The sequence below is a fragment of the Pinus tabuliformis genome, chromosome 4_2 (assembly GCF_031772625.1).
Source record: "Pinus tabuliformis cultivar Carrire ecotype Pingquan chromosome 4_2, CPIR1, whole genome shotgun sequence".
Taxonomy (NCBI): Eukaryota; Viridiplantae; Streptophyta; class Pinopsida; order Pinales; family Pinaceae; genus Pinus; species Pinus tabuliformis.
The window spans coordinates 572,886,800-572,909,729 of record NC_142304.1 but is presented as its reverse complement, the minus strand read 5'-3'; the positions used below and the strand labels follow the sequence as shown (position 1 = coordinate 572,909,729).

Sequence of the window (22,930 nt, the reverse complement as noted above, 5' to 3'; positions counted from 1 at the left end):
ATCTTCTAGAAGTATTTTATTTTATTATTTTATTCTAAAAGCTCCCCCTTGATTTTATCTTAAGTGACTTTTTAATTTTATTTAATTTCACTTAAGTCACTTTTAGCCTTTTCCCTCCAATTAATTATCTTCCCCTTTTTAATTAAATGACTAATTAAAGCCATTTTTAATCTAGGAAAATGGTAAATCACCCACCATACTTTCTTTGGCCCCTAAAAATGACTCCTCAAAATTCCATCCTCTAGATCTTCTCGCTCTAGTTCCAATGAGCTATTACACCAAGGTGTTCCATTAGATATTCCTTTTGGAATGCCACCTTAAGCGTAATTAATTAAGTTATGCTCGATAATAATGAGAATCACCATAATGCAATGTAACCAAAAGTGAATGCACTGAACTGCCCCTGATGGTAGAAAATGTCAGGAGGACCCTGGAAAACTTCTCAAAACTCCCCCGGGACCCCTAATGACATAATCCGGCTCCCGTGACCAAGCCATCTCATGCTTTGGAAATCCACCCTGACTATACTATAGAGGAAAATAAAAATAAGAACATTACAATATCCCATAAAATAACTCATTATAACATATTTGAATGTTTTACTCTATATATAATAAGATTTTACTTTATAATTACTTGTTATAAAAAATTAATATTAAAAATATGAAAAATAAAAAACAAAAACAAAGTTATAGTAATAAAAAATTCACAAAATTAACATAGTAAATACAAGATGTATCTTACTCTAATATGTGATAATCACTGGTTATAAAAAATTAATATTAAAAATATGAAAAATAAAAAACAAAAACAAAAGTATAGTAATAAAAAATTCTCAAAATTAACGTAGTAAATACAAGATGTATCTTGGAGAAATTCACAAAATTAACATAGTAAATACAAGATGTATCTTACTCTAATATGTGATAATCACTGGTTATAAAAAATTAATATTAAAAATATGAAAAATAAAAAACAAAAACAAAATTATAGTAATAAAAAATTCACAAAATTAACGTAGTAAATACAAGATGTATCTTGGAAAAATTCATGAGGTGAGAAATCAAGCTAGATATAACTTTTACTCTAACTTGTAACCAAGTGCATTCATCAACATATACCTTAAGTTATACTTGTCAGACACATCCACTGAGATTACATTCTTTGAATGGTATATCAATAAGTTATAAAATCTTATTTTTAAAATATTGAAGGGAGGGTAGAAAATTTACCTCATAACTACTTAAATTGTTCTCCATTCATAATATTTTATTAAAAAACATGTAAATGAAAAAAATAATTCAACACTAATTCATTTTAGTTAAATTGGGACATTAAATTTTTACTTTAATGAATTTCTGTCCCAATTTGAGTTTAATGAATTTCTTGTATGTTGTAAGTATATTACACAATGTCAATTGGATCTAGTTCTAATGGTTGGATAATAGATTTTTAATGGATTTTTATCTTTTCTATGAAAATTTAATTCTTCTAGTAAATAAGATGTTGATTTTATAATGAGTATATTGTTGCAAAAACTTTAAATTTTATTGTTGATTGTAAGAAAAGTTGATTTCACTTTCTGTCTAAAAAAATCTAAAATATAACTATAACTCAACCAAAAATCTAAAATATGAATATAATTAGAATGATGGGAAGAAAGTTATTTCATTCCCAACTTGAATTTAAATTTTACTTTGTAACAAATTTAATATAAAAAATTTAAAATTTGTATTAAATACAATTTTCTCAAACACTCATATTCACTTTTTAATTATTTATTATTATCATATATTTATTTTTAATAAATTTAATATTTCAAATAAAATATTAATACAAAACTCATAACTTGAATAACTTCCAAACAAACTTTGAATAACTTCCAAACAAACTTTATCACCTACGCAACTTGAATAACTTCCAAACAAACTTTATCACCTACGCATTGAATTTGCTAAAATCAACTTTGAATAAAAATCATAGCTCTAGTTTGCCCTCAAAACATAAAATTGAAAATCATTTCATAATCATATGCAATCTTTTTTTTTTAAGTTAAAGTTGAAAATCATTTCAAAATCAGATGCCATCTTTAGTTAAACTATTAAATATGAATAACCATGAGCAATAAAAGTGTATTTATCATATAATACCATGGCACATGCACCTGCCTACACTATGCTTAATCATTGAATTGAAATTGTAAATTGAGTAACAAGTAATGAATATAAGTTGACTTGTTATTTAGATTTATTTATATATATATATATATATATTAAATTTATTATTTGGTTATAAAATTATCTTAATTTATATAAATTAATATATTTTTATAATAAAATATTATAAAAATATATAATATATATACTAATCAACTATTGACGTTGCTACCATCTCCAAGTTTCTAGAAGCTGATTTCTCAAATTGCATAACTTTTTACTTTACATTGAAACTGTTATGCATGGCACTTTCTACAATGTACTCTTATTTTAATACAAAGCCAAAGAAATGTAAGTCAATAAATATCTTAATCTCAAACCAAAATAAAAGTTTGCCACAGAGATAGGCGTATTATGCTCTTATCTGCCATCAAGGCAGGCGTATTATGCTCTTTTCTACTATCAAGATAGGCATCTAATGCTCGTTTGTGCACTATGTTATCACACTTACATATTATATCTATCACACGTTTGTTTTATATAGAATATTGAAGTGAAATGTAATATATATCAGTTTGTTTCGCATTAATGTAATTATAAAAATTTAATAATTAATAAATGTGAGTGGATATCAATTCATAATAAGTATCAAAATATTTTATAAAGCATTTTATATTATTAAAATTTTAAAAAATATAAAAATTAATTAAAGTATAATATTATGCGCAAATATTATGGTTTATTAATATCACATACTTAAAAAACTATAATCCACTTTATATAATGTTTTTTTGTGTGCCTAAAGGAATGGACAATATGGTTAGTTTCCGGAATATAAGCTAACTCATCACCATTATTCAAGGAAAACTACACCACCTAGAATTACCAATGGTGACCCATAAGGGGGCGCGCTTCCACTCTCTTGGGTTGTTAACCTATTTCATTACATCCAAGAAAAACAAACTCTTAACCAAACAAAAACAATTTTTAAACATTAAAAACCTTGAAAACCATACATATAACATATAATACAAAATTTATATAATCTAGAATTGCATTAGCCTCGACTTTTTCATTATATAATTCAATTGGTATTCATTACTGCCCTACCATGCCCTAAAAGTAAATAAAACTTGCATTGACATAAAACAAGGCCACATATTTAGTTTTCTTTGCTGCTTAGTTTAATAAAATATTTTAATGTCATGATGTGTTGTATGTACTCCAAAGAATAGTAAAATTGTAAAATGAGTTATATGAATATTTGTTTAACTTTTTTTTTATTATTAATTTTTTAAATATAATTAAACATTTTTTTGGTATATATATATATATATATATATATATATATATATATATATAAAATTGACTTTGAAGATAATGATAACAAATTAATAATTATTTATTTAATATTAAATGATGGAAATTTATTTATATAATTCCCATATTATAGTACACATATTGACTTTGAAGATAATGATAACAAGCTAATAATTATTTATTTAATATTGAATGATGGCAATTTTTTTTATATAATTCCCATATTATAGTACACATGTCATGTCATTAGAGTATAGATTGATATAATGAGAGTTGTACAAATTGTACACATGTGATTTTTACATTTTTTTTTCAAATTTATAATTTTTAAATTAATTTTTGTAAATCAAAAAATAATACCCATAAAAATTGTTTATCCAATACTTTACACCATTGAGAAAATAAAAATTTTGAATTTAATTACAAACCATTTGTGTTTATGGTACATAGTAATTAATATATAATGTTAGTTTTCAAATTATTTATATTTATTGGACATATTAATTAGTGATATAGTACATAGTAATTAATAATAGAGTACACAAAAGTCAATTCTTGCCATCATTACACAATAAGAGGGAAGACATTTCAACCAATCATATTTGAGATAAATAGAAATAAATTTTATTTAAAAATAATAAATTTAATTTCATAATGTTAAACTTTAGATAGATTTTAAATTTTTTAGTCAAAGAAAAACTAATAGCAAGTCGATGAAAAACTGAATAGCCACATGTATAATAATAATTGAAATTATTATGAAATTGATTATTATAACATCACAATTTCATGAGTAAATTGTTAAGCTCCATTAATTTTTGCATAAATGCTGCCCACAATTAAGGAATTTAAACTGCAGTCTTTCCTTAACTTATGGAAACCAACTGCAGTAGTTTCCTTAAGTTAAGGAAATCAACTGCAGTTAATAAATTTATTGTTGGGAGCTACTGAAGTGGTCCATTACTCCCATTTGGAGTTCTCTGCCTTGATCTGTGGGACATCTGACACATAGCTATTAGAAGCTTGATGGAAGCTTAGCTATAAATTCATTTGTTTGGTCCCCAAGCTCATATCTCAATCCCCTTCAGTTCTACACCATCTAGCTGAGATAACAGAGCTTGGAAGTGCCTTCAGAATTCTTGTGTTCTTTTTCTTTTGCTTGGATTGAAGCTGGAGTGCAGAAGAAGTAGCAGGCAAGTGGACTATGGCCTTCATCAAAACATCACCAATGGTTGGAGGTAACTCGTATTCCTGGGTATTAAGTTTCAGTGATTCTTTTCAGTTCTTTCCGCATGCAGAATCGCTGTTTAAGTTTATTAGTTTTCCAACAAGTTGGTATAAGAGCCCTTTTACCTCTGCCTTGCTGTGTGTTGGCCAAAAAACAAATTCTTATTTTTGGGCATGGCCTATTAAGCATAACAGTCAATTTCAGTATATGCGCATAGGGTTTCTAAACCGTAGCCGAAGTCAAAACTGCGTACGAAGGGAAACCCACCATAAACGGTAGTCGTGAATCAATCCATGGGCAATTTTGAAAACGACAATTTTGAGTTCTTTTTAAAAAAAAAATCTTTAACGTTATTTGAAAGTTGATTTATAAGGTTTTAAAAGACTATTCGAAACCTTTGAAGATTGTGGAGCTTTGAAATTTTTTTTTTTGATTTATGTTACCTGCTGCTGTATTCGGGGGCTTGCGTTTAGCAGCAGTTTTATAGATATTCGCCATGAAGTTTAAAGGTATTTCCCTATTTGCTGTGAAATATCCTGCTATTCGCGGAGCTAAGACTTATTTGGTCCCGCACTTAGCTTCCGGATTAACTGTACTCAGATTCCGCTTGCCAGAACTTTAGTCGACGCCGCGTTCTGAGAGCTACCGTTAAGTTAACCTATTCATCACAGGACGCACATGGACCTTGTCTTCCTGCACGGTAGGAAGGGAATAGATTATATTCTGGTCTGGTAGTCGAGATTTAGAGACAGTGATGAATGGAAGTGAAATTTTCTTGTAGATCCAAGAAATACAGAAGAATGCCTTTTCTGTAAGCCTTTTATGTGATCTTGAATGGCTGTGAAGATTAATTTTAAATATCTTACGTCATCCTTTGAGATTTAAAAATATGAGCTTGGGGACTGTGTTGGCGGATTTTTATTGAGAAACTTCGAGGAATCACTTCATGGATCTCTACACAGGTCGCTCTGCCTTTTATATATTTTAACAAGCATTTGCTGGCAAGTTTATAGAAATCAAAATATGGAGGAGTAAATCAACCTAGAATAAGATGTTAAATCCATGATTAATGATTCTGGAATCTTGTGAGGAAAGACATCCATGATAAGATATATGGGTAATCACGTACATAAGGATATAACGCATTCGATTTGCGTTGACCATCAAATTAATTGAACGTTGACAAAAAATTAAACGTATATATTAACGTTATAAAGAAAATAAAATATTTTGGTATTATTTTAATTTTATTTTTGAAGTTTTTTATTGGTTAATTTTGGGACCTTATTATGCAAATGCAATCGATGTGATCTTTTGCATTATTTGAAACATGTTATTTTGTTTGTGACACTATTATTGTTTAATTTTAAAATTATGGGCCAGTCAAATACTATAGTTTATGCACTCTTTCACATAATAAATAGTAACATTCAGAATTAGAATGCAAAAATCCTTGATTAGGAAATCTTGGACAAATTTGACTGTTTTGGTTTTCTGTAAAGATTTTGTTGGATAGAAAAACATGCTCAGGTCAAATGTTGGCATTATGATCTATTGTTATTCGTGAAAGGAGGGCCTATAATTACATCAATTATAAATTTATAAATTGTTATTAATTGGATTTGCTTGCAAATAAATATTTCAATATTTGAATATTTGAAATAGTTTAGTCCTTGAATATTTCAAATTTGCAGTTTTATTTCCAAATTGTTTAGAGCCCATTTTGTAATTAATTTAAGAATTAGTCTTAAATAAATTATGGGACAGTTAGACTAAGGAATGTAAATTTGATTTTGCTGGAAAAATATTACAGTTATATGGAGTTTATTAAAATGTCATCTTGACTTAATCTTTTCAGTAAACATTATTTTTCTCTCTGGTTAAGTTTTGTTTATGCAACAAAATAATGTTTAGTGATCCATATGATTTTAATTAATTAGAGAATAGCCACAACATATTTAATTAAATAAAATTATATATTGATTGGCAAGATCACATAAAGATTATTTAGACATTAAATTGTAATTAATTACACTGAATATAATAAATTTTATCCCACAGGAATTTTATTATATTTATGTGATTAATTAGAATAAAATTTCATAACCTACTCACAGGAGTTATGAATTAATAAGTTTTATCATAAAGTTTTATTGAATCTATTTGAATTGAAAATTTAGCCCACAGGCAATTTTCATGTCATTTGATTCAATTCTTTTTAGCATGTTTTACATTGGTAAAACGTGAAAGTTCATAAAGTTTTATTGAATTTGTTTGAATTAAAAATTTAGCCCACGGGCAATTTTTATGTCATTTGATTCAATTTTTTTTTTTAGCATGGTTTACATTGGTAAAACATGAAAGTTTATTAAGCTTCAATTTTAACATAAGCATGTGATTCTTTATTTTGATGCAGCAGTACAACTTGGAAATTTCTCTGAAATTCGTTGTGACATTCCCGAACTTAAGGAAATAATCTCATTTGTTTGTTATGAAGCTAATATGGTTAACGTTAATATTAACACATGGTGGATTGATTCTGGATCAACAATTCACATTTCGAATTCCTTACAAGGTTTGCAAAACCTAAGGAAGCCAGTGGGGAGTGAGCAAAGCATCTTATCAGGAAACAAGATGGGCTCACATGTGGAAGCTATAGGAACATGTTATTTAACTTTAAGTAGTGGGTTTGTTTTGGAATTAGAAAAGACCTTTTATGTTCCAAGTTTTTCTAGAAACTTGATTTCAGTTTCAAGGCTTGTACCTTTCGGATATTCCTTAAACTTTTCAAAAAAATCTTTCAGTCTATTCTATAAATCTGATTATGTTGAGAATGATATTTTGTCTAACGGTCTTTACTGCATTAATTTACAAAACAATGTCACTTATGATTCAATGCATGTTCACACTGGCACTAAAAGATGTGTTATCAATGAAGATTCCTCTACATTATGGCACCAGAGACTAGGTCATATCTCCATAGATAGAATTAAAAGATTGGTAAATGAAGGAATACTTAGTACTCTAGATTTTACTGATTTTGTGACTTGTGTGGACTGCATAAAGGGAAAGCAGACCAACAAGTCAAAGAAAGGTGCCAATAGGAGTTCAGACATATTAGAAATCATACATACTGATATATGTAGTCCAGACATGGACTCACATGGTCAGAGATACTTCATCTCCTTTATAGATGATTACTCACGATATATGTATCTCTACATGCTTCATAAAAAGAGCGAAGCATTAAATGCCTTTAAGATCTTTAAGGCTGAAGTAGAGAAACAATGCGGCAAGCAAATTAAGATCGTGAGATCAGATAGAGGTGGAGAATATTATGGTAGATACACAGAAGATGGACAAGCACCTGGGTCATTTGCTAAGTTTCTTCAAGAGCATGGGATTGTTGCCCAATACACCATGCTTGGTTCACCCGATGAGAATGGTGTAGCAGAAAGAAGAAATCGAACATTATTGGACATGGTATGGAGTATGCTTAGCAGCTCCAATCTTCCTAAATCCTTGTGGACTGAAGCACTTAAGACGGCAGTGTATATATTGAACCGAGTTCCAACCAAGGCGGTTCCTAAAACGCCATTTGAATTACTGAAAGGTTGGAAACCGAGTTTGCGACATATGCGCGTTTGGGGATGCCCGTCTGAAGTGAGAATTTATAATCCACAAGAGAAGAAACTGGACCCAAGGACCATTAGTGGGTATTTCATTGGATATGCTGAAAGGTCTAAAGGTTACAGATTTTATTGTCCATCTCACAACACTAGGATTGTGGAATCAAGAAATGCAAAGTTTCTTGAAAATGACTTGATCAGTGGGAGCGATCAAACCAGAAACATAGTTTCTGAGAAGGATCATTCAGAATCTCAACCTTCCACTTCAAGTGATAGATTGGTTACTGTTCATAGCACCCCTCAAGTACAAACTGGTGTTGAACAACCAATTGTTGAAGTTCCACAAGCTGCTGACGATATTCCAGTAGATCAAGGAGTTCAAGAGTTGCAAGGAACTTTTGAACAACAAGTTGAACCACATACTTCTCAGGAAGATGATGGTACAACATTAAGAAGATCTACTAGACCTAAGAGATCAAGAATTCCTAATGATTATATTGTGTATCTACAAGAATCTGACTACAACATTGGAGCCGAAAATGATCCCGAATCATTTTCACAAGCCATGAGTTGCAAAGAATCAGAACTGTGGTACAATGCCATGAAGGAAGAGATGAATTCCATAAAGAGTAACGAAGTTTGGGATCTTGTTGAGTTGCCTAATGGTGCAAAAGCCATTGGATGCAAATGGGTCTTTAAGACAAAGAAAGACTCATTGGGCAACATTGAGAGATACAAGGCAAGACTTGTTGCTAAGGGATTCACTCAGAAAGAAGGAATCGACTACACTGAGACTTTTTCTCCTGTATCTAAGAAAGATTCCTTGCGCGTTATTATGGAATTAGTAGCCCATTTTGACTTGGAGTTGCATCAAATGGATGTGAAAACGACTTTTCTTAATGGAGATCTAGAGGAGGAGGTTTACATGAAACAACCTGAAGGATTCCCCTCTAGTGATGGTGAGCAATTGGTTTGCAAGCTCAAAAAGTCATTATATGGTTTAAAACAAGCATCCCGCCATTGGTATTTGAAATTCCATAATGTAATTTCTTCTTTTGGTTTTGTAGAAAACATTATGGATCAATGTATATACCTGAAGGTTAGTGGGAGTAAAATTTGTTTTCTTGTTTTATATGTGGATGACCTTTTGCTAGCAACCAATGATAAGGGTTTGCTACATGAGGTGAAACAATTCCTCTCTAAAAATTTTGATATGAAGGATATGGGTGAGGCATCTTATGTCATTGGCATTAAGATCCATAGAGACAGATTTCGAGGCATCTTGGGTCTGTCACAGGAAACCTATATTAATAAAATTTTAGAGAGATTTCGGATGAAGGATTGTTCACCAAGTGTAGCTCCCATTGTGAAGGGTGATAGGTTCAATTTGAACCAATGCCCGAAGAACGACTTTGAAAGGGGACAAATGAAGAACATTCCATATGCTTCTGCTGTCGGAAGCCTAATGTATGCTCAAGTCTGCACAAGACCTGACATTGCATTTGTTGTGGGAATGTTGGGACGATATCAGAGTGATCCAGGTTTAGACCACTTGAGAGCTGCAAAGAAAGTAATGAGGTACCTTCAAGGAACCAAAGACTACATGCTTATGTATAGACGGACGGACAACTTGGAATTGATTGGCTACTCAGATTCTGACTTTGCTGGATGTGTTGATTCACGCAAATCAACATCAGGTTACATTTTTATGATGGCCGGTGGAGCTGTATCATGGAGGAGTGCCAAGCAGACCTTGATTACCACTTCTACTATGGAAGCCGAGTTCGTCTCCTGTTTTGAGGCTACTTTACATGGTGTATGGCTTAGGAGTTTCATTTCTGGGCTTAGAATTATGGATTCAATCTCTAAGCCATTGAGAATATATTGTGATAATTCAGCTGCTGTTTTATGGCTAAAAACAATTAAAGTGGGAGTCGAAATAAACACATCGACATTAAGTATTTAGCTATAAGGGAACGTGTTAAAGAAAAGAAAGTGGTCATTGAGCACGTCAGCGCTGAGTTGATGATCGCTGATCCTTTGACTAAGGGCATGCCACCGTTTAAATTCAAGGATCATGTATTGAATATGAGACTTGGTTCCCTTGTGTAGTTTCTCATTGTATGGACAATGTTATTTTAATGAAATTCTTAAGTTTTGTGATGTTTTTTCTCATATTTATGTGCACTTTAAGTTGATTTGAGAAAATTCATTTAAGTAGGACCAAGAATAAACATAAGGTTTATTCATTAAGAAATTGTTGCCACATAAATTATAATAAGAATAAATGCATAGTAATACATGGAAGATAATAGTCGTCATTAGAGGACTTATCGCCATGATTCATGTATCTATTACTTAATACAGATTATCAATGGTTTTTAAGTTGAGACATTAAGTTTGGAAGTATGGACCAAGTGGGAGAATGTTAAGCTCCATTAATTTTTGCATAAATGCTGCCCACAAATAAGGAATTTAAACTGCAGTCTTTCCTTAACTTATGGAAACCAACTGCAGTAGTTTCCTTAAGTTAAGGAAATCAACTGCAGTTAATAAATTTATTGTTGGGAGCTATTGAAGTGGTCCATTACTCCCATCTGGAGTTCTCTGCCTTGATCTGTGGGACATCTCACACATAGCTATCAGAAGCTTGATGGAAGCTTAGCTATAAATTCATCTGTTTGGTTCCCAAGCTCATATCTCAATCCCCTTCAGTTCTACACCATCTAGCTGAGATAGCAGAGCTTGGAAGTGCCTTCAGAATTCTTGTGTTCTTTTTCTTTTGCTTGGATTGAAGCTGGAGTGCAGAAGAAGTAGCAGGCAAGTGGACTGTGGCCTTCATCAAAACATCACCAATGGCTGGAGGTAACTCGTATTCCTGGGTATTAAGTTTCAGTGATTCTTTTCAGTTCTTTCCGCATGCAGAATCGCTGTTTAAGTTTATTAGTTTTCCAACATAAATACATTAGAATAATTAATTAGTTGATGTCAAATGGATCAATGTAATATACCTATTGTAATTAACCCCATGTAAAGTAATTTTAAATTACCAATCAGTTAATCAAACCTGCGTAAAAGTAATTTTAAATTACATATCAGTTACAACTGATTCTTGGTATTGGTTAAATGGATCAGCGAGCACCCTAACAGGGAGGAGGCAGAGGACAGGCAGAGGACAGGCAGAGGAAAAGAGAAAGAAAGACAGGGAAGTAAACACCCTGGATGGACTAAGTCTGGTTAGGACCAGATAGTCAAGCACAGAGTGCTGGCTTACTGAGGATAGTGATCCGGTAAGCAGAAGCTTGGGGGGAGATTCAGGTCTTGAGAGACTGATCTCATGGTTGGGAGGATAACAAGCTTTACACAGAGATTTAGACAGGAGACTGAACCAGACTCACCGTGTCCGTGAAGACCAGGTAAGTAACTGACCCTTATGTCTCCAAGATTATCTGTGTAAATGGTAAAGGTAGCTGTTACTGTCAGTTATTCTGTAGTTACAGTTAGTAGGCAGAATGTAAGCAATACTATCTGAACAGAAACAAGAAGTATACATTACAGTTATCTGCAAAACAAGAAGCATACGTATTTCTGTATGAAAGAAATTATGTATATAGAGTACTATAGAACCTGGAGACAGAGCATGAAGAACCTCACGGTAATAAAAACCGTATGCGCATGGCTAAACATCAATACATACATCAAAATATATTTACAGTACCGAATGGATGTGAGAATCTTCGGTCAAATGCAACAGCACAAATACATACATAACGAAAGGAAATGCTCAGAACAGAAAACGAAAACTTAGCTAGCTGAAACAAGTTTCCGCAGGTAAGGGTTATGCGATGGAATCGCAACCTCTCAAGAAGTACGGAGAACTGTGAAGGTCTTTCCGGAACGAAGAATCGGGATTAAGGGAATGGACCCTAACCCGTATAAAAACCCTCGTATCCATAAGAAAAGGAACTGCGTCTTATTATAAGCAAGAAACGTAGCATATGGCTACAGGAATAAAGAACTGTATATTGTCATACATACAAGCGAGGAACAATAGAAAATGGCTATATAACCCGAGGGCCGTATGTTGCAACTCCTATGATAAAAACGACAGTAGATAGCAGTGTAGTAAGATGTCGAAAGCACTCCATATTAGAACAATAAACAGAACATAGTGAGTATCAGTCTTCACTGTTCACATGATAACAGTAACAGAAGCAAGCCGAGCGGCTGTAGGCTGAGACGAGAAGCTGTAGCAAAGAAATGAATACAGGCTTATGCCTCAGAAGAAAATGACCAGGACAAGGAACTCTTTTATAAACAAGTAACAGCATAAGTTCGGTCACGAAAAGTATATATATACATTGCAGTAGACAGAAATAACAAGGGCCGTGGCCATTGCCGTAGCTTGAAAGGCAAAACCCCGGCAAGGTCTTAAGTTAACAAGTCATATAAAACCATATCAAACCCTAACTCAACGGTATGGTAATGACCATGACCGGATAACATAAAGAACTGTAATTCTGTCTCCATCTACAAGTATAACACCGGAGGAAACTTCAAACCATAAGTGAACCGCATATAAAACAAGGTCTCGAAGGTTCTCATAGGAGTACCTCGACAGGCCCAGGTGCAAGCCAACAGCCTCGGAGGTCTGCAAGCAGAGCATGAGATAGCTCAGAGTTATGACCTCGAGCCATTTTAAGAACTGAAACAGGGGATTGGGAAGTAACCAACCTGTAAAACGCCGAGCTGGAGCTTGATGGACTCCTTACCTCGTTCCTGCGTCCGAATTGAGCAACCCTCCTCGGTGGTCACCTGCAACAGAAAGCGAAGAGTAAATAAAAAGAGTATTACAGCGTAAGGAGAACAAATCAAAACCCTGAGCCGAATAGGGGGTTACCTGGAGAATTCCGGAGCTAGTCTCATGCAGCATCCAAAGTGCAAACAAGCTTAACTGTGAGCTGGTAATGCCAAAATGGAGTTGCAGCAATGAACCAAGTCGGCGGAGTGAGTACACGAACAAAAAATGAGCTTTGCCCTGAATTCACGGGGTTTATGTAATGAGCCAAAACCCTTAGAGCCTTTTCCACCGTTAGATCTCAAAACCAAATCTGGAGCGTCCAAATCAAGCGGGAAGAGTGGGCGGGAAGGCCGAGGATTCCAAGGCCGAGGTAACACATGGCCTCGTGTACCCGCTGAACCACGTGTCCCGTTGTAAACTCCTGTGAGCGGTGTGGTAGGTAGGCCAGCTAGCCAAGCCTGCACTTGGCTCATCGGATGTTGTGACAACAACGGCTTCATGTACTGGAGTGGTTATGGTTACCACCGTAAGTTAGCGACGCGGACATGGCATTTAAAACAAATTATATATCAAGGCTAAACCAAACTTTAAGAGCCTTATGTACTTGCAGAACCTTAATGCGGTCAGGGTAATTTTATAACTATACACGTTGGCGTTCAACGTGCATGTGGTAGGTGGTATGAGATTATCCATAATACAAGTATCGATTGATAAACCTGGAATGGTGATCACCCTTATTGATAAACCTGGAATGGTGATCACCCTTAAGTGTGTGTGTAGTAATTCTCTACCACAGTTAAATTTTTTTTTTTTGGGTGTATTTTTACATGAAGGAATGTGACAATGTGGTATCAAAGCTAAAGGTTGCAATACTGGCGCCTTTGGGAATTGGTAAGTGGAAAGGATATTGGAGTACGCCATCAGTGGGCATTAACTCAGGTATGAGTTAAATCATTCGCATATTCATTTATGTTGGCATGACAGATGTGATTCATGATATAACTTCTTTGAGAAGTAGGTGATAAGTTGTTGCATAACTACGTTCATAACGTTGGATTCCTGATGAGGATAAAAGACAATGAAACTTTTGTCGCACTTAAGAACGATATTGAACACTCATTGACGAAAGTGACAATCAACTACCAAGTTTGATTTGCAAATATGGCAATAATAATGATGTATTTAATGAACAAATTGAAGTTACAATGAACAAAACTTAGGGGAACATCCTTGAATAGGATGAAAAATTGTTAAAAGGACATTAGAAGAACCCCTTTAGATATTGAAAACATGCAATGAGTCAAGCAGCGAGACTTAATTGTCATACCTAAATGTCGCATGCATGAAATGTGCGTATGAAGATTTTATTTTTGTTACTCTCTCGGTGCTATAGTCCAGTTGTGCACGAGAAGAGTTCTTAATTTTATTCACCATGAGAATGCATGATGAATAGTATATGCTTATGTCCTAATAGTTTTCATGATGATTACCCTCTAATTGACTGAAATCCATTAGCAGGGTATGTGCTGAAGTTAATCATTACTTGTTGGGAGAAAAAAAAAAAAAAAAAAAACCATTGGAGTCTCGATTAAATGATGGTTGAATTTATCTCCACTATGGGAATGATGGATTTCTGCATTCCAGTGTGAAGTTAAGGGTAGAGGCATGTTCAGTGGGTAACATTTCTAGGACCCATTCATGGTATAATTACATGTGATAATTATTCATAAATAAACTACCTGTGTTAATACAGTTGTCAGTAAACTCTAATTACCTTCCCCAACCACAGATGCTTCGAAAGGAAAAGGAAGCAAGGAGAAGGAAGAAGATCGTGCTGTAGGGACAGACGGAGATGGGAAAAGAAATCGCTAAGCCTGGTGATGACCAGATAGAGCAAGCTTGGGTATCAGAATCTTGCAGAAAACTCTAAGTCTGGAAATGACTAGATAGTGCTTGATGTGCATGAGAGTATTTCCTTGACCATGCTTAAGGAGTTGGAAAATGATAACTATAGTGTATTGATGTTAATGATTTTCGTAATGCTTCCTAGAAGTCATTGTTCTGAAATAGACACATAGTACTGTTATGATAGTTGTTGCGTCTAGCATCAAGTGGTAACTCTGGTGCGTGTGTGACTTAGGAGATTATGCTTCTAATGGCATAAAGTAGAGCCATTGCTTTCGGTAAGGGTGGTTTAACTTGTTAGTTATGCATGTTGATCCAGGGATAAGATAAGTGATAAGTGTCTTGTCCACTTTCTTGAAGAACACATATGAATGTCTTATATGATTTCTTAGTAGAGAAAGTATTTGAATGCATGCAATAAAAGAATGGTTCTTTTATAGATTTTCTTGGTAAAGAAAATGGGATAAGGCATGCAGTTAAAGATTGACTGTTTATATGTTTTCTTATGATAATACATGCAGTAAAAGAATTGGTTATTTTATATGCTTCTTGGTAAAAAGAATTGGTAGTTCCTCCTAGTCGGACTACATGTGAGTCTTGTGAGAGAAATGTTTGTCTCTCGTTGTTTTCTTGGAATAAAATCCTTGCTAAATATAGCCAAAGTATCTTCTTGAGAGAAGAGGATGAGGCATATAAATGTCCCGAGGACATAGCATGGAAGGTGGTCAAGTTTTCTTAAATTAAAATATGTATCTTTATTTGATAAAAGCTTCTTGGGAAATATATATATATATATATATATATATATATATATATATATATGCTAAATGCATTATGATTCTAGTTAGTCTCTAAGTTCTAGTGAAATGATTATGCATTACATGCATGATAAAAGATAACTAAGGATGTGCTTCTAGGCACATAGATATTTATCCCTAACTTCTTGAGGAAAGAGTATATTACCTATATACATAAATATAGTCTCATCCTAAGAGTATGCATACTTCATGTATGAAGATAAAGGATTTTAAGAGAGTTCTTGAAAATGGAAATAAAGGTTCTGTCCTTTAAGAACACATTAGAATAGTGTTCATACAAGAACCAAAAGGTCTTAATTGTTTCGTGAAAGGAACTATGTACATTAAAGTAAAATAATTGTGTTAGGAGAACACATGTCGCATATTGGTAGCTATTTTGACTTTGGAATTATGAGTCTGTGTGTACTTAGAGGAAGTGGTCATGTTAGTTTCCTTGAAAATAATACTCTCTTGGAGAGATTGTCTTGTTGGAAGAGCTGTGTTGATTGCTTGATTTGATGCATAAAGGATAAGTAAACCTTGTTTTTGTATCTTGGTTTTTATGCCGAAAGATAGACATCTTTAATAATTTCTTGGAAGGGAATCTTGAGAAATCCTCACATCGAAAGATAGAGAAATGAGGATTAAAATGACTTCCTTAAGAAAGAGGTATGTGATTTGTCGTATGAAATGATGGTGGTCTTCTAGTGAAGGGAGTAAGTGTTGCATACATTAAAGAAGGGCTTATATGATAAGCAATGGTATGTACAAAGATTAGTCATCGTGACATGAGAGTTATGTTCTCGTATGTTAGAGAAATTATGTTTAATTACACTAACAATGCATGACCAAAGTTAGCATAGTAAACGTGAGATAATACTCCATTAATGATGATTTGAATTGGGACAACAGACTATGGCAAAATTGGAAATGTTTAGATTATTAACTCAACTGTTGTTGACATTTATACATTAATGAGTATTTGCATATGCTTTTATACATGACAATATTGTATGCATGAACATTCTTGGAAATGGAATACGTGTTAACTGATGCATATTTATAACTAACGTTGCTGATGGGATTAAGTAGTGGTAGCTTAATGGCAACAAGAAAACTCATCACGTAAATTGCTGCAATGTGAAATGCAATTATAAATGAGAAAGAATGATGTTATATGATATGCATGAATTATGTTATTTGGAAAATTTGCATGCATACAACGTGTATGATGGATATGTTTCCCATCAATCGTGATGTTGTGGACCCATGTTGGGGTTAAGTGTAAATGCATGGTATACATGCATGGTTGTTGTGCTAATGATAATGTTCATATGGATCATTATGTAAATTACTTTGAGGAAGAGTATTAAAAGAGAAATATTCATGCTATGTCTGGTTGGGATCAGATGGCATAAGAGGAAAGAATTTCCTGTGTACGCTACGTCTGGTTAGGATCAGATAGCGTTTACTGGCGAGACCAGTGTAATTGCGGTCGAGTAGGACCTGCAAGTGCTTGGGTTGATGGCAATTACCTGCCCGGAGGGGTTGATGGTACTTGTCTGCCCGGAGTTGGGTTGATGGCAACTACCTGCCCGGAAGGGTTGATGGTACTTGTCTGCCCAGATCTCCTCTCCTTAGAATTCTTGAGCTGGTTGGCCAGTGGGATTCTATGTTAGACCTGGTAAGGTCTTTATCAAAGAAACTGTCTGGATGTGAAAAGGACTCGATTTGGTTGTGAGAACCAGTTTCCATGGATTGGGAATTCTTTAGTCCATTGTGGTCTCATGGCTAAAGGAATTAACTAATCAGCTATATGACATGTTAAAAACGAATTTTACATATAGTTGTGTAAAATATGTTATGCACATTTAACAAGAAATGAGCTTAGTGCTCAATAAAGAATAAATGGAATCTTATTTCCTTTATTGTGTTATTAACGTTGTGAACATCTTAGTGGGAGCTAAGACAATTCTTGCTTAATACAGTGATTGACTGTTTTGATGATTAGAGGGCTAGGTGCTCTTTTGGTACTTCTCGAAGTATTTTACGAATGTCTTTAGTAAGAATTCGTTCAGTGTGCACGTGAGCAGTGATTTATCATTTGATGATTAGTGTTAATGCTCTTTAAGTACTTGTAAAAGTACTGTGATTTAGAAAGCATCTAACATTGCACAATTGATTGCTAGTCAAAAGTGTCTCATTTGACTCAAAATATAGTGACTAATGTGGTTGAATTTGTTAGTCATATATTGCAGGAACCACTTATCAGGGAAGGTTGAAGAATTGTCCAACCTCTATTAACAGGCTTACATGAAAGTATTCATGATTTTCAAGCATAAGATGGTAAGTTATGGTAAGTTGACACAAAGAATTGTTTATTATGAATGAATAAGGGCCAGGTGGTGGCGATTAGAAGTTGCATATTTTTGCAATTATGAATGATTATGACTATTGATGCTTATAACTAATGATATTTCTTATTACTATATCATTACTATTTTGATTGTCGTCTTTTCTTGGAATGAAATCGTTGATTTCAAAGAGAAAGGATCACATTCTGTGTGGATTAGATAGTAATGCCACAAGTAAAATATCAAGTTCCGACGAAAGATGAACACCGAGGACGGTGTTCCTGTTAAGGGGGGGAGTATGTAATATACCTATTGTAATTAACCCCATGTAAAGTAATTTTAAATTACCAATCAGTTAATCAAACCTGCGTAAAAGTAATTTTAAATTACATATCAGTTACAACTGATTCTTGGTATTGGTTAAATGGATCAGCGAGCACCCTAACAGGGAGGAGGCAGAGGGGCAGAGGACAGGCAGAGGACAAGAGAAAGAAAGACAGGGAAACAAAACCCTGGATGGACTAAGTCTGGTTAGGACCAGATAGTCAAGCACAGAGTGCTGGCTTACTGAGGATAGTGATCCGGTAAGCAGAAGCTTGGGGGGAGATTCAGGTCTTGAGAGACTGATCTCATGGTTGGGAGGATAACAAGCTTTACATAGAGATTTAGACAGGAGACTGAACCAGACTCACCGTGTCCGTGAAGACCAGGTAAGTAACTGACCCTTATGTCTCCAAGATTATCTGTGTAAATGGTAAAGGTAGCTGTTACTGTCAGTTATTCTGTAGTTACAGTTAGTAGGCAGAATGTAAGCAATACTATCTGAACAGAAACAAGAAGTATACATTACAGTTATCTGCAAAACAAGAAGCATACGTATTTCTGTATGAAAGAAATTATGTATATAGAGTACTATAGAACCTGGAGACAGAGCATGAAGAACCTCACGGTAATAAAAACCGTATGCGCATGGCTAAACATCAATACATACATCAAAATATATTTACAGTACCGAATGGATGTGAGAATCTTCGGTCAAATGCAACAGCACAAATACATACATAACGAAAGGAAATGCTCAGAACAGAAAACGAAAACTTAGCTAGCTGAAACAAGTTTCCGCAGGTAAGGGTTATGCGATGGAATCGCAACCTCTCAAGAAGTACGGAGAACTGTGAAGGTCTTTCCGGAACGAAGAATCGGGATTAAGGGAATGGACCCTAACCCGTATAAAAACCCTCGTATCCATAAGAAAAGGAACTGCGTCTTATTATAAGCAAGAAACATAGCATATGGCTACAGGAATGAAGAACTGTATACTATTATGTTCATAAACGAGGAACAATAGCAAATGGCTATATAACCCGAGGGCCGTATGTTGCAACTCCTATGATAAAAACGACAGTAGATAGCAGTGTAGTAAGATGTCGAAAGCACTCCATATTAGAACAATAAACAGAACATAGTGAGTATCAGTCTTCACTGTTCACATGATAACAGTAACAGAAGCAAGCCGAGCGGCTGTAGGCTGAGACGAGAAGCTGTAGCAAAGAAATGAATACAGGCTTATGCCTCAGAAGAAAATGACCAGGACAAGGAACTCTTTTATAAACAAGTAACAGCATAAGTTCGGTCACGAAAAGTATATATATACATTGCAGTAGACAGAAATAACAAGGGCCGTGGCCATTGCCGTAGCTTGAAAGGCAAAACCCCGGCAAGGTCTTAAGTTAACAAGTCATATAAAACCATATCAAACCCTAACTCAACGGTATGGTAATGACCATGACCGGATAACATAAAGAACTGTAATTCTGTCTCCATCTACAAGTATAACACCGGAGGAAACTTCAAACCATAAGTGAACCGCATATAAAACAAGGTCTCGAAGGTTCTCATAGGAGTACCTCGACAGGCCCAGGTGCAAGCCAACAGCCTCGGAGGTCTGCAAGCAGAGCATGAGATAGCTCAGAGTTATGACCTCGAGCCATTTTAAGAACTGAAACAGGGGATTGGGAAGTAACCAACCTGTAAAACGCCGAGCTGGAGCTTGATGGACTCCTTACCTCGTTCCTGCGTCCGAATTGAGCAACCCTCCTCGGTGGTCACCTGCAACAGAAAGCGAAGAGTAAATAAAAAGAGTATTACAGCGTAAGGAGAACAAATCAAAACCCTGAGCCGAATAGGGGGTTACCTGGAGAATTCCGGAGCTAGTCTCATGCAGCATCCAAAGTGCAAACAAGCTTAACTGTGAGCTGGTAATGCCAAAATGGAGTTGCAGCAATGAACCAAGTCGGCGGAGTGAATACACGAATGAAAAAATGAGCTTTGCCCTGAATTCACGGGGTTTATGTAATGAGCCAAAACCCTTAGAGCCTTTTCCACCGTTAGATCTCAAAACCAAATCTGGAGCGTCCAAATCAAGCGGGAAGAGTGGGCGGGAAGGCCGAGGATTCCAAGGCCGAGGTAACACATGGCCTCGTGTACCCGCTGAACCACGTGTCCCGTTGTAAACTCCTGTGAGCGGTGTGGTAGGTAGGCCAGCTAGCCAAGCCTGCACTTGGCTCATCGGATGTTGTGACAACAACGGCTCCATGTACTGGAGTGGTTATGGTTACCACCGTAAGTTAGCGACGTGGACATGGCATTTAAAACAAATTATATATCAATGCTAAACCAAACTTTAAGAGCCTTATGTATTTGCAGAACCTTAATGCGGTCAGGGTAATTTTATAACTATATACGTTGGCGTTCAACGTGCATGTGGTAGGTGGTATGAGATTATCCATAATACAAGTATCGATTGATAAACCTGGAATGGTGATCACTCTTAAGTGTGTGTGTAGTAATTCTCTACCACAGTTAAATTTTTTTTTGGGTGTATTTTTACATGAAGGAATGTGACAATCAACTTCATTGAATTTTGAATTTTTCACATTAATTGTTGAATTTCTCTTAAAAACCTTTGAATATTGGAACCTTGTCACTTGACCACTTGACCTCCCTCCTTGTTCTAAGTATTCTATCTTTTTTTACCTCAAACTATGACAATATTATATGAAAGAAAACAATATCTCTAGCTATATAAAAAACAACTCTTTGCTTGAAAAGTTACCACTCAATTACAATTCTAAACCCAAACTCAACAAAATCACAAGCTTACACTAACATTATGATATCCATCTAACAATTCTCATCTCATATCCTTTTTTTTTACAGTGAAATTGGTTCACAATATTATAGGAAAGAAAACAATATCTCTAGCTATATAAAAAACAACTCTTTGCTTGAAAAGTTACCACTCAATTACAATTCCAAACCCAAACTCTCAAAAAAATCACAAGCTTACACTGACATTATGATATCCATCCAACAATTCTCATCTCATATCCTTTTTTACCTGAAATTGGTTCAGGTAACTTTTTACATGCAAAATTACACTTTCTTAATTACTAATTTTTTTTTTTTACATATGTACACAATTTAAATAAAATGTTTTCACTTACTCATTTCCCAATTTTTACTCCTCGTCGTCCCATAGATCTTTACGTTTCTTATTTTTGTGCCACTTAGGTAATTACAAGTCTAATTACCTACTAGCTTTTCCTTTTCTTTTCTCTAATTTCAAATTTTAGTTAGAATTATAATTCCTAAAATTTCTAGGTGATTAAGATTTTGTTTTTTGTTTTTAATTTAACTTTTGTTTGTTTGATTTAAATTATCTTTTGGTTTGGAAAAAAAAATCTTAATTTTTATTAATAAATAATGTAAATTACATATTGTATTGTCTCGAATAATAAGTTTGGTTTGCTGAGATTTGCAGACTTTAGTTCAAAAATTCAGGGAAAATTTTTTATAACTACATAGTATTCTTAATCTATATATGCAATCGATTCAACTATCTATATACATGTGTAGTAACAAAATTGTTAAAAGCATATGATTTAAAAGCAAAAAGAGATTATTCTGGTCATCTCTCATCTAACCCATCAACTATCTATATACATTTGTAGTAACAAAATTGTTAAAAGCATCTCTTTTGGATAGCTCATCAGCACCTATGTTTCTTTTCCTGTAAATGTGATGACAAGTGATTAGATCAAATTTCCTTTTAATCAACAAAATTTCTAAAATAAGAGATCTTAAGTGTGTGCATGTGACACTGAATATTAATTTAAATTGCTTACATTCACAATTATTCACAATTTTTCTACTCAACATTATCTATATATGGTTTTATTTATTTATTTCAAGAAAATATTTTTAATAAATAACATGATATTTTTGCTATTAGTTCATAATTTATTTAATGACAATTTTTTTATTCAACATTAAATTAAAATTACGAAGACATCAATCTAAATTTATTTTTCTATATAGGTTACATAACTACTAGTTGTTATTGGGAAATTTATTTATTTTTTTAAATTAATTTCATTACATTTACAAGTATAGCAATTCTTTCAATAATTATCTTGCGTAATTCCAATAATGTCATGAGTGTTTTCCCTTCAATTATTGTGACTCATTGAGGGGAAAATGATGCAACAACAGACAATGATTAACTCACAATATTGCTCTTGTTGAGAGACTAATTACTGCTGAAGAATAAGCTTTTCACCTTATGGTCTGCCCCTTGGTTCTCATGAGTGGTCGAATTTGTGCTCTATCCTCACTAGATCGTGCAACTTCAAGGTAAAAGTATTCCAACTTTTCAACTTGAACATGGTTAGAAAGCTA

At 34.0% G+C, this 22,930-nt stretch overlaps 1 protein-coding gene and 1 long non-coding RNA gene across 2 annotated transcripts; both read right to left on the bottom strand.

The window, feature by feature from the left end:
• Positions 1-12,522: 12,522 nt before the first annotated feature.
• On the bottom strand, positions 12,523-13,599 carry LOC149170599 (uncharacterized). Its single transcript, XR_016259493.1, has 3 exons — positions 13,234-13,599; positions 13,068-13,148; positions 12,523-12,984 (listed from the first exon to the last, which is right to left on the bottom strand). It is a non-coding gene; the product is annotated as an uncharacterized LOC149170599 (long non-coding RNA).
• Positions 13,600-19,671: 6,072 nt separating this feature from the next.
• Positions 19,672-20,801, bottom strand: LOC149170598 (uncharacterized). The gene is made up of 3 exons (XM_089427320.1): positions 20,385-20,801; positions 20,219-20,299; positions 19,672-20,135 (listed from the first exon to the last, which is right to left on the bottom strand). The coding sequence occupies exons 1-3, from the start codon at positions 20,784-20,786 to the stop codon at positions 19,956-19,958; spliced, it is 663 nt and encodes a 220-aa protein (XP_089283446.1). The 5' UTR covers positions 20,787-20,801; the 3' UTR covers positions 19,672-19,955.
• Between the last annotated feature and the right edge of the window lie 2,129 nt (positions 20,802-22,930).

Coding starts and splice junctions, on each gene's coding strand:
- LOC149170598 (XM_089427320.1), bottom strand. CDS start 20,786: ATGGAGCCGTTGTTGTCACAACATCCGATGAGCCAAGTGCAGGCTTGG. Junction 20,300..20,384: donor CTAGCTCCGGAATTCTCCAG/GTAACCCCCTAT, acceptor TTTCTGTTGCAG/GTGACCACCGAGGAGGGTTG. Junction 20,136..20,218: donor TCCAGCTCGGCGTTTTACAG/GTTGGTTACTTC, acceptor CTCTGCTTGCAG/ACCTCCGAGGCTGTTGGCTT.